The following is a 12,585-nucleotide window of genomic DNA, read 5'->3' as shown; positions in this document are numbered from 1 at the left end:
CCATAACTCCAAAAGATTCGACCGGAGTAAATCCACAAAATCAACTTCCCGAAATCTGAAAAGCTGCTAAGATTTTTCAAATTTTTGGACGAGTTTTGCGCAATTTTTCGGCAACTTCCAAAAATTTGAAAATTTTGGTTGACAATTTCTGCAAGTTTGTAAATTGCAGTGACCATGTCTGAAAGCTTTCTAAACTCATTGACCGTTTTTACAATTTTTTAACTTCAGTGACCGTTTTATAATTTTCAGGTGAGTTCATTAACCGTTTGTGAAATTAATCCTATAATAATAATATACCCTGAGGGTTCCTTGTCAATTTTTCCCCAATTCCTGTAATTTCCCCCACGAAGGAAGCTCCTTTCGTTATCATCCATGGCAGATCGGACCAGCAACAGCAATAACAGTAACACGACGGCTGCCGTAGTCAAACCGATATGGATGAAACAAGCCGAAGAAGCCAAGCTGAAGAATGAAGCCGAGAAAGCAGCAGCCGCTAAAGCCGCCTTCGAAGCCACCTTCAACAAAAATTCCCAACCAACGGAGCATCCACAATCGCCTTTCGCCGTGTCGTTGTCTGATTCGGATTCTGAGGAAATATCTCAGGATAATAACCGGCCGGCGGGGCCGGTGGACCCTGCGAAGTGCACGGCGCAAGGTGCGGGTATTGCTGGCGGGTCGGCTTGTGTGGGAGCCACTTTTATTGTGGTAACGAAGGATGCGGAGGGAAGGAAGGTAACGAGGGGCGGGGCAGAGGTGAAGGTGCGGGTGGTGCCCGGGGTTGGAGTTGGGGGTTCGGAGCAGGACGGGATTGTGAAAGATATGGGAGATGGGACTTACACTGCCACTTATGTGGTGTCGAAGAGAGGGAATTACATGGTGAATGTGGAGTGCAACGGGAAGGCTATCATGGGCAGCCCCTTTCCTGTCTTCTTCAGCTCAGGTTCCCCCCTCACTTATTATATACAATGTAATATGGGCTAATGTTCATATTAATTTGTGTTTCTAGTCTGTTATTATTCTTTGATGGATTGATTATTGGATGCCGATCTCTAGTATAACTAAGTGCGTACGAGAGTAAGCACATGCATAAATTTTATTAGGGTAAATTCCTCCAGGTCTCCAACCTTATCGTGTGCATATTGCTTGGCCATTTAACGTCAATTAAACATTTTCATGAAGCGGGGATACCGCGTACTTGTTAAAAGGCCGGGGACTTATGGAGGAATTTACCCATTTAGCTACATTATTAGGTTATATTGTTTGTCTAGTTGATCGTTGGTGATACTTTTTTTTAAGTTTTAAATCTCCGGTACTCTTAAGTAGGTTCAGTTCAGAAAATTTTAAGGTCTGAAATTTGCTACTTTAAGAGTGTACATGTAGATGCATTTATATGTTTATCTTGTGTGTTTATGTACATGAATATATTCATATGCATACATGATTCATGCGTGTGTGCATGCATATCTCATCCCAGTTAGTATACAGGAGATTTTTAATTAAGTGTATTGTTACATTGGTTATGTTATGGACAAGGAAAAGAAAATGTAATGCACATATGTAAATGTAAGGGTTGTATATCGATGATCACTTGTCCAATCCTATGTGCATACATAGATGGTTTGTGAAGATTCAATAGTATTTTTCCAATTAATCGGATATCTTGTCTAGAGAATCTATTATTTTTGTGGTTTGCTAGAAATAGTTTTTCAATTACTGGTCTCGCGTAATGGCCTACTGGATGAAAAACATTTTTTGTGGAAACATTTGTAACTGTATGCATATTTCATGCATGTAGGAATTTCCTTGCATTGATTAATTGATTAGCGAATAGAATGAAAACTTTGGGCCATTGAAGTCCTCCACATTTTAAAATCTTTTATACATTGTAATGATTTGTGGTTGATCGATTAATTTTGTTTGTGTATATACATGCATGTTTATGTAGACTAATAATGTCTTCCAGCAAAGCAATTTTATTTATTTATTTTTTTGAATGTTTTGTATTTTACTGTCTATAAATTATGATGCTAGAGATTGTTAAATAATTTTTGGGAAATAATCCTACCTTTGATTTCCTGGATCTGTATTCACATGTTATACAGTATATTCACAGTCTGCTTTCTTTGGCACTATTTCAACGTACCCTCATGACTTATTAAGGGTTTGTTTGGCACAGTTGTTTTGAGTAGAGCTTTTAGCAGTAGCTGTTGCTTTTGACATTAGAGCTTTTATTAAAAAGCTTTTGACTGTTTGGTAGTGAATCAAAAAAGCTCTGTAAATCAAATTGACTGTTCGGCCGTATAACCATAAAAGTGATTTAGTATAATCTTTATATTTATTTAACTGGGTTTGAAGTTGGAAAGTTGATTTTGATATAATAATTTGTATTTGTTAATTTTAAAGTTTCATTACATATAAGTTACAGCTTCCTGTAAAAGCCAATTGGAGCTTTTTAGAAAAACTCAAAAACAACTTTTCTAAGTTGTTTTCTTTTCTTTTCAAAATGTACTTTTGACTTTAGCCAAACAACGAAGCCCTTGTTTGAGCCCCATTCTTTGGAAAAATGGATTCTTAAACATTATTTTGACATCATTTCAACCACACATTCTTCTATAAAATAATATTACAAGCAAATCTAAAACTTTTTCTTTTTTTTTTAACCACACATTTTACATCATTACACTATTCAAAAATGTATTTTTCCCCCCCAAAATGAGGCTCAAACAAGGGCTAATATTTTAAATAAAAGAACTTTTGACCTCTTGGAAGTGCTTTTAGGCTTTGGAGGGCCCTTCCAAACACACTCTAAGTGGCATATGTTGAGTTGCTGTTGCTAATATATTTATTCTCATAGTGTTGCTAGTTTGTGACTATTTGGGTTTTACAATGTTTTCAATGTATCATACTTTATATCTCATAATTATTGCAAAAGCTTTTTCTCTAGCAATTATAAAGATTGATTTGGTCTTTAGCCTGTTATACTAATTTTATTTATCTTAATAAATATCCATTATAGAGAAAATTGGTTACTCAGTTGATTGAATAGCCTGTTATTCCTTTGTAGAGCATATATATTTTTCTGGTTAGTTTGGAGAAAAATATACTTTTCTTTTTTGTCCTTGCGTACTTAACGTGAAGTTAGCATTTGTTGACTGATGATGAAATGTAATTTTATCATGTTCTTCCCTTTGATCACATTTTTTTACTGCTAAAGACCTGGATTGTTTTTTAATGAAAATAATAATAAGTCGCTGTGGAAAATTTGATGTTTTGCCTTTTTGTGATGTAGGAACTCCCACAGGAGGGCTTCTAGGCATGGCTCCAGCAGCTTCATTTCCAAATTTAGTCAATCAAACAATGCCAAACATGCCAAATTATTTGGGTTCTGTGTCTGGTGCTTTTCCTGGATTGCTTGGAATGATTCCTGGTGTTGTTACTGGAGCTTCAGGTGGTGCTGTTTTGCCTGGAATTGGGGCATCTCTGGGGGAAGTTTGTCGTGATTACCTTAATGGACAGTGTGCTAAAACTGGTTGTAAGTTCAATCACCCCCCTCACAATCTGTTGATGACTGCTTTAGCTGCGACCAGCACGATGGGAACTCTCAGCCAAGTGCCTATGGCACCTTCTGCTGCTGCAATGGCTGCTGCTCAGGCAATTGTTGCTGCTCAAGCCCTTCAAGCCCATGCAGCTCAGGCCCATGCTCAAGCTCACTCCACAAAAAGCTCTTCTGGTAGGTCAACCATCATTTTTTTTTAAAAAAAAATTTGGTACCTCTACCTTGATAATGATGGCTCAGAGTAATCATTGTTGGAAACTTGTCTTTTTTAAATGCAAATATAATTTTTGTTGCTATATATGATAATGTATGCCACTTTTTGTATAGATATAGCGATGAACAGAACCTCTCAAAAATGATTCATGTAGTTGATCCCCATTTTATTGGGAATAAGGGTTAGGTGGTGGTTGTTTTCTCAACTTAGCCTTGGTTCTTTCTTTTCATCTGGTACTGGAAATGGTTGTTGCACTCAACTATAGTACTTTGCACTCGACATTTTTGGATATTTTTATTTTCTTTTCCTGAAAGCATTTTTATATTTGGGTTTTCATTTGATGGTTAGTGCTCTTGATTCATTAGAATATTTGGTATTCTTAACTATTTTCGCCTTTCTTCTATCAGGATCAGCTGAAAAGGAGGAAAAGGCTGAATCCCTGAAAAAAACTGTGCAAGTTAGCAATCTCAGCCCACTTCTAACAGTGGATCAATTGAAACAGCTTTTTGGTTTTTCTGGCACAGTTGTTGACTGTACTATCACTGATTCAAAACATTTTGCTTACATAGAATACTCAAAACCAGAAGAAGCAACTGCTGCTTTGGCATTGAACAATATAGAAGTTGGGGGACGTCCATTGAATGTTGAAATGGCAAAATCACTTCCTCCAAAGCCTGTTATGAATTCGCAATCATCTTTGCCTATGGTGATGCAGCAAGCTGTTGCCATGCAACAGATGCAATTTCAGCAAGCACTATTAATGCAGCAGACCTTGACTGCACAGCAGGCAGCTAATCGAGCAGCAACCATGAAGTCTGCAACCGATTTAGCGGCAGCTAGGGCTGCAGAAATAAGTAAGAAGTTGCAACCTGATGGAATTGTTGCCGGGGAAAAGGAATCAGATCGAAAATCTAGGTATGTTGTTTTTACTGTCTTCAAAGATATTTATTCAAGTGGTGTGATTTAAAAGTTTTTTCCTTGACATCTTTGATGGGAATTTGATCGATGCTGCACTTAAAATTTTGAAACAAATTGTTATAATTTCAGGTTTTTGCAATATGCTTAGACCAAAATGAGGCTATCTGGTTGTTTTCCAATATAATTTTGACAAATGTTCTACCTATTAGAGCTTCTGCTTGAGTGATTACGCATACAAATAAAAATAACTGTTCACTATACCATTTTCTGGGCTTTCAAATTGAATAGTTAATGATCACGTTCAATTTCTGTTTGTTTCTATTTGACTGTATCCTCCACTAATGGCCTGAAGAAAATCCCCTTATAATACAAAATTATTAAAATTCCTAAAGTTTGTATGATTTGTTGTGTCCTGTGGATGATGATACAACTGTGCATGCTCAAGCTGTTGTCATCCGCAGATTCTCATATGTATTTTCTCTAGCGTATTTATTATATTTAAGAAGAAAAAGAACATTAATTGCTATAATGGAAAAATATAGTTGCATGGTTTGTACGTGTGAAAATTAGAAAAAGAACATTTGGTACAACTCTAATCTTTATTGAAGTAAATGCTGTATTATGGTAAGAAATTACTCATCTAAAAAGAAAATGTCCAATGAAAGTTGATCTTATGTGTACTAATGGTACTTCCATTTAAGTACGGATAAATATCTAAAACTATATCTCATTGCACTTATGCTATTTTGTGGGAGGCTTCTCAAATTTGAGTTTTTTTAGCATCTTCTATTTTTCTCATAGTCATTTGTATCGGTCGTCATGTGTTATATAGTGCCATTCAAGGCTTATTTTCAAGCATTTTTTTTCTCTGCTTTCTGATGCATGGACCTGTTGAAAAACAAAAAGAGCATTTGCATGGCCAATTGTTATAATGTTCTTTGCTCCAAAAACATGAATATTATTGAAAACTGAAGATTGTATTTGGTTTATTCGGTAACAAGTAACAAGTACTATAACTCTACTGCAAATATTTTCAAATGGAAAATGTGATTTCAGTTGCCAAACTGTGGACTTCAAGAATTCTTGTTTGGGCAGTTCATATCATTCATACATAGTGTTTTGATCTAAGATTTCAATTCTTCTATGTTTCAGCAGTAACATATTGTTCCATGAAGTTAGTATAAATTCACATTCCCCACTTGTTTGACTGTTGATGAGCAGTTTTTGGATATCAAATGGACCTCCTTCTCAACCTCGAACAACCCCACAGCCTCTCTCTCGTGGGCTAACCAATGCGCCCCTATCAATTCAAATGAATTAATCCAATTGAAAATTAGATTTAGATCCATGCTTTGTTAGCCCATATTGCTCCAGAAGGTATCCTTATGGTTAAAAAGATAAATCCTAGACTAATAACCCGATAACTTCAAAAATCAATTGTTGAATAAATTGCGACCTGTAATAATTCTTCGGAGAAAAAAAAGAAGGTAAGTTTTCTTCTTCCTTATGTAAAAAGGGGATAAATTAATCAATCAAATTTCAGCAGGCTTCATGAAGTGCTTCTTTGTTGAATAAATTGCGACCTGTAATAATTCTTCAGAGGAAACACTTATGGTACTAGAACTCATGCCCTATGGATCATGTTATCCCATTTTTAAATTGGTTTTTTGAAAAAAAAAAAAAAAAAAGGAACTTTTTCTATTATTCATTTTTAATAAACAAGAATTTTTGTTATTTCTTTTGCCAAATGAATCCATAAAAAATCTATATGTTGCCTATATTTAAATGTTTGGTACATGAAGCCACGCGTTATAAGAATATGACATTATTTTTCAGACTTTTTGTAAACCGCTTTATGTTCTAATGTCCTGAAATACTCCCAGGTGTGTCCTAGATTATTTCCCCTATGTTTAGACTAGTTCCAGGAGCACTCATTTGCTTACAACACTTTCCCTTTTGGAATAAAAATCAGATGTTTCACGATTTTGTTGTTTGAGTTGTCAACTTATTTCAGTTTCCAACTTATGGAATGCGGGACAGTTCTGGAGTTACCAAATTTGTTAATAGTTATTTGAACCTTGAATCTGTGGATTTTCTTTATAATTCCATAAAGTATGGTTAGACAGAGCTGAACAATAACCATCTCCTTTATCCCTGCCTCTGCTCCTCCTGTTTTGGAAATTGTGATAAGGTATGAGCTAAGAATGTTTCTTTAAGGAACCATTAAAATTTTTTTACAAGCCCATCACTTAGGGGACCATTAATTTTGTTTCTGTCTAGAGCTGTTTTAAAGTAGTTTATTTGGCATTATTACTCTGACCTGAAGAGGTATTATAATAAAATTCTTTTGGTTGTTGTCTTTGTTAATTTTGAAAGGTCCACATAAGATTTTGGAGGTTCCACGTGAGATTTTAATTTAGTGAACAAACCGGATTAGCATTGCTTGTCCTATTTTCTGTTGCTATATACTGTAAATCATATGCTCAATTCATGCGATGTTGCAATTTTATTATATTCTATTGTAAACAGCGACAGCCACATTCCTCCACCCCGGCCTTTCTATAAAGAAATAGAAAACCAACTATCCTGAGACACGTCCAGAAGTAAGAAAGAAAACAAAAGACGTATACATGCTTCAATTAGACAAAAAAGAATGGAGGTTATTTCTTGTGCTTGCTGGCAGCTGCTTTTGTTTCCAAGATTTTTCCTTTATCATCTTAATGCTGCAATTTATTGGAGCTTCCTTTCTTGGCTTGAAATGTACATATATTTAAATCTGCAAACTGTCCAGAGCTCTTCACCAGTTGAGACTGGACTAGACAATGTGTTTCTTTCTTTGCATGCCCTTTTTTTTCTTAGTCTTAGATTCCCACCCCCACCCCTCCTTTCTTTTGGGTGGGTGGATTGGGGGGGGGGGCGATTGTTGCTCTCACCTGTTTTAAATCTGCTACTTCACAGTAAAGTCTGACATCTATTCAAGCAGCCATTAACTTTCCTAGATGTCTTTTTGACAACAAACAGGTTTCAGTCATTATTGTGTTTTCTTCAGCTAGTTTTACTATAAATTTACTCAAAAATTGGTTAATGACAATTTATTAGGTCACCGTCTGCTGATCATGCAAGGTCAAGATCCAAGTCAAAATCTCCTTTCGGTAATCATAGAAGACGTAGGTCACGCTCTTTCTCACCACCACCCCGCCGAGCCAGAGATTCTAGATCTAGATCACCAGTAAGATCTCACCATTACTCTAGCTATGAAAAAGATAGGAGATCCTTCAGGGATGGTAAGGATGGCAGTGATAGAAGGAAATGGCATGAATCAGGTAGACCGTACAATCGCCGCTCGCCTGTTTCCAGGAGATATAGGAGTAGGAGCGTGAGCCCTCAAACTAAGAAGGCATATCGAGACGATTCGGAGTCACCACCACGCCGTCGAGAAAGTCCAACAGAGAGGACAAGGAAATCAGCTCGTGTTGATTCAAGATCTCCTCGACATCACAAGAGAAGGTCACCATCCGCACGAGATGATGTAAACAGACCAAAACATAGAACACGCTCTAGGTCAAGGTCTGTCGAAGCTAAGCATCACTCTAGTGATAAGATAAATGATAACAGAGAAGAAAAATCCAAGCATCAGGAGAGGAGGCGCCACAGGTCAGCTTCGAAAGAGGATCAAAGTCATGGACAAGGTAAATTATCGGGAAGAGGTTCAGATGAAAGAAAATCGAAACACAGAAGACGTTCCAGATCCAGATCTGCCGAGAATAAATATCGCTCTGCTGATAAATTGGATCGGCGGAGAGAGGAGAAATTGAGACACCATGAAAGGAGGAGATCCAGGTCAAGGTCCACTGAAGGAAAGCGACATAAGGCCAGTAAGACATCTCCAAAACGGTCTGATGATCGTAAATCCAAGCACCGGAAGCGATCTAAGTCAAAATCTGCAGAAAATAATCATAATACGAATAATATTGGTCTTGGGATAAGCAAAGATGAAGATCTAAGTGAGACACCTGTCAAATCTGAAGATGTCCATGTGGAAAGTGATGACAACTTGAAGAATTCCATGACTGTGAAGGTTGATGAGGATGGAGGTGATGGAGGTCTTCAGAAGAATTCCAAAGAAATTGACAGCGACTTCAAGAGAACTGAGGTCCCCTGTGATGGAATGAAGTTGCACTGAAGAAATATATGCATCTGTGCTTTTAGAGGTCTATGGTTTGGGATGGTCAATTTGTGATCCCAGTTTCTGGAAGAAAACCGTTTCTTAAGAATTACGCGTTCTCTTTTGGCAATCAAGATGATTAATTGGTTTGTCGCTGATCAAATGATGAAAGCATTCTTGTATTTGTTTCTTTTGCAGGTCCTATGGATGGCAAAGTTTGAAGCTGAACTTGATATGGTTAAAACATTCAACCTCAGATCCAACTGTGCACTGTTTTTTGCAAACTTCTTAATGAGCTTGATGTATGCTGGATTATAACCTCTCTATCAGTAGGTAGATGTTTTCTTATTTGTCAGTCTAGTTAAGAACTTTTATGACTGCATGTTCTGTTATTATGTGATTTTTAATTCTACTTGGAATTCCACCTTCTCCCTTAAGCTGGACGTTGTTGATGTGATATAATGATTTGTCTCCTTAACATTCTCAATACCATTCTTTCCTTCTTTCTCTTTTTACACTATTCTTGAATAACCTAAACTTTGAAGGAAGAGGATTATGCGAGCATAATTAATGCTAAACTGAAATTTATCTGGATGAATTTATTCCCTTGTGTAATATAGGTCCTTCAATGGTTCTTACCGCTCAATTATGACCTAGTGGATGATTACTTCTGGATTAGTGGTGTGGTTAACATAGGTTCCACTTCCAATTTGCATTTAATGGTTTTGGTATGCCTGTGACATTCCATGAAGATGCAGGTGTTTAGGCTGGTGTCTTAATCAGATGAATTGGCTGGGTCAAATTTTAACTGATAGTTCATAAAAGGTATGCAGCAGTAGATTTTAGAAGTTAATCAACAGGATCTTTTTTTATGCTTTTTAATTTAGGAGTGTGAGGTAAAAATGTTGGATTAAAAGAAATTATTTGAGAGAGTTTAAGCTTTTTAATATTTGTCAATATTTTCCTTGCTATCTTCCTCATCTCCTATGTTTCGTTTCTTTCTCTCTTTTTATTTTTCTTTCTTTCTTTCTTTTTCTTTTTTTTCCCTTTTCCCTACCTCCATTCTCTGTTCTTTTTTTTTTTTCTTTTTTTTTCTTGGAAGTTGTTTGGTTTAGGCAAGCTTCCCGTAAAGCTGACTGCAGCCAGATGTTCCTGAGACGGTTTAGCATCATTTTTTCTCCTTGTTGAGTGTGAGCAGAATGGCTAACTTACTGTGTCTAATTTTTTGGTCAAAGTAATTTGTTGTTCATACACAGGTAATTTTTTGTTTAAGCATTGGTTTTTGGGCTTTTTCTTCAAAACAGTTTTACAAAAACAAGGGAGCTTCTTCATTATGTCGTTCATAAAAATAGCTATTATTTTCAGTACTAGTGAATGCTAGTTTATCTACGTGATTTCTCAGTTTCATCATTCGCTGTGATCCTGCCTATGTAAAATGGTTGGTTTGTTTGCATCAAGAATGTACGGTTGAACTTCCAGCCTCAGTAATCAGCTACTTGTAGTTGAAACTATGCTTGTTGTTCCCTTTTGACTGGATAGCATGTGAGAGCTTTTATGTTATAAGAATTATGGAAGATTAGCCTAAACAAAGATGGTGATCCCCACTGTTATGATTTTTGAAGATTGTTATTTCACTTTTGACATAACCTATTTCCCATTAAAGGTGGATGCGCCGAAAATATTGAATACATGAGCAATAAGCTAAGCTTCTCTGCTAAATAATAAGTTCTCAGAATCGACTATGTTCTGTATTAAATAAGTAAAGGGTAAAAAACAATGGTAATTAATCAACTTATGGCGAAATTTCATGTTAGTCACCTAACTTAAATTTTGTACTGAAGTTTGCTTTTTGTTTGAGTTCATTCACTCGGTTAAACTCCGTAGTTTTTCCAAGGGTATGTCCTATGTGGAAGACTTGTTTATGCCACACTAGATTGCTGTCTTCCACATTGAACATTCTGTTATTAAACTACTGGGCTTTAATTGACTGACTAGACTAAAAAAGGCAAACATTAATGTCAACTGTGGAACAAAATTCAGTTTTGTGAGAAACATGAAACTTGAAAATAAATAGTTGCTAATGCTCAGTAAATTTACTTGAAAATTTTCGATGCTCAGTATGTGTACTTGAAAATTTTGCTAATGCTCAGTGTTCAAAATTTAATAAATAGTTTCTAATCTGGAATATAGGCAGATCTAATATTGAAATTAAGCTGAATCTGTCAATCTGGTTCTTCTTCGTTTGCATTGTTCCAACTTTTGTGAAAGTCTAACGCACTGTTTTGTTTGAGGAAATGCATATTTAGCCTTCAATTATGCTGTGTGAAGCAATGACATTTATGCATTTGGATCATTTAGTACTTTTCTATTAATTTCGGAATTATTATGTTGGTGTTTCCCTAATAGTCCCTCCTGTTTTGAGTATGTAACATATCTCCCCTCCCGGAATCATTTCTACGCTGTTCTCTTTACAAACTGTCTCCTCCCATCCTATCCTGAGTATCTAAATATGGACTAAAGAGAGCAGAGCTGAATCTTGTTCCCAACCTGGATATGGTGGATTTTGACCCCTTTACTATCTCTTTATTCTTTAATTGTGTTTCACTTCATTTGTTTTCTTCTTCTTCTCTCCCTCCCTCCCTCCCTCCCTCTCTTAATTTTTTTTTAAAGGAGAATTGGTCAAGAGGATGTGCTGAGCAGTTGTGGGGATTCTTGCCCTGTTTGTGGCCAAAAGTCACAACTTGGAACAAAGTACTGTTAGATGCTCAAATACTCGATTATGTTTTCATTTCCCCCTTTGACATCTAATTAACTCTAATTTATGTTGGAAAATTCCAACATAAATTAATTGTGGCTTTTTCCCCCAAATATTGAACTATATCTATTACTGATTTATGCTAGATTACACATTTCCCAACTTTGATCAATATAGAATGAAGGGTGAATTTGCATATTTAGTCCCCAACATTACATGAAATTTGTGATCTTGTGCCTGACTAATCATCTAAGGCATTAAATACAGTGGCTACACGTGCCTTTTAATAAAGGGCAAAATAATCCTGTCATTAAAATTCATTAAAAAATAAATAAAACGAAAACGAACAGAATAGGTTAAAAATCTAATCCGCCTGATATCTGCCATAGCTATCTTAGTACATCTCTTGAAAAATAGAAAGATATCAAGGTATTGGAAGATTGGTTGTTTTTCATTTGTCAAGATGAGATGATTTATTGAGGTTTAAAAATTTATTGGAAAGGACAAGTTAGGACTCCATATTTGGACTCTCACCTCTCAAAATTAGATGTGGAAGGTCTTCCTAAGAAGAGAAAACTTCAATGGGGGTGGTTGCACCATGTGGATGATGCGATCGTCCAATGTCGAGGCGTGCCCACACACCTTGGGATGTGTGGTGGGCCACCCGCCTAGGTGGCGCACGTGGCAGTGCAACCACCCTATTGAAGTTACTTTCCTTCCTAAGATTGTGTGGCATAGGTTTATCATTGATCGATTCACTTTCTATACATTTCAGGAAATTTACAAGTACTATTTATTCATAGCACATTATTTATTTATTTATTATGATTTTAAATAATTGCAAAAACTTCTGAACATGCTTTAAATATCAAGGGTTGGGCCCTTAGATTTTGAAGTTACTTTTTTTTTATTTTTTTTTATTTTTAACATTCTGGATTTTCAAATCACCTTAATCCGATTCTTTTTAGGGGTCTTTA

General features: G+C 36.1%; 1 protein-coding gene across 5 annotated transcripts; it reads left to right on the top strand.

Annotated features, from left to right (window-relative positions):
- Positions 1-303: 303 nt before the first annotated feature.
- On the top strand, positions 304-11,753 carry LOC111369585. Of its 5 annotated transcripts, none has more exons than XM_022991165.1 (6): positions 304-940; positions 3,290-3,730; positions 4,178-4,685; positions 7,788-9,186; positions 9,612-9,678; positions 9,956-11,753. In XM_022991165.1, the coding sequence occupies exons 1-4, from the start codon at positions 373-375 to the stop codon at positions 8,869-8,871; spliced, it is 2,601 nt and encodes an 866-aa protein (XP_022846933.1). In that variant the 5' UTR covers positions 304-372; the 3' UTR covers positions 8,872-9,186; positions 9,612-9,678; positions 9,956-11,753. The 5 variants fall into 5 exon arrangements, with proteins under 5 accessions (XP_022846933.1, XP_022846932.1, XP_022846930.1 ...); XM_022991164.1 differs by having other exon boundaries at positions 9,606-9,678; XM_022991162.1 differs by having other exon boundaries at positions 9,474-9,678.
- The last annotated feature ends 832 nt before the right edge of the window (positions 11,754-12,585 follow it).

Source organism: Olea europaea, chromosome 20, assembly GCF_002742605.1.
Source record: "Olea europaea var. sylvestris chromosome 20, O_europaea_v1, whole genome shotgun sequence".
NCBI lineage: Eukaryota > Viridiplantae > Streptophyta > Magnoliopsida > Lamiales > Oleaceae > Olea > Olea europaea.
Note: the sequence above shows the minus strand (reverse complement) of the source record. Positions and strands in the feature narration are given on the sequence as shown.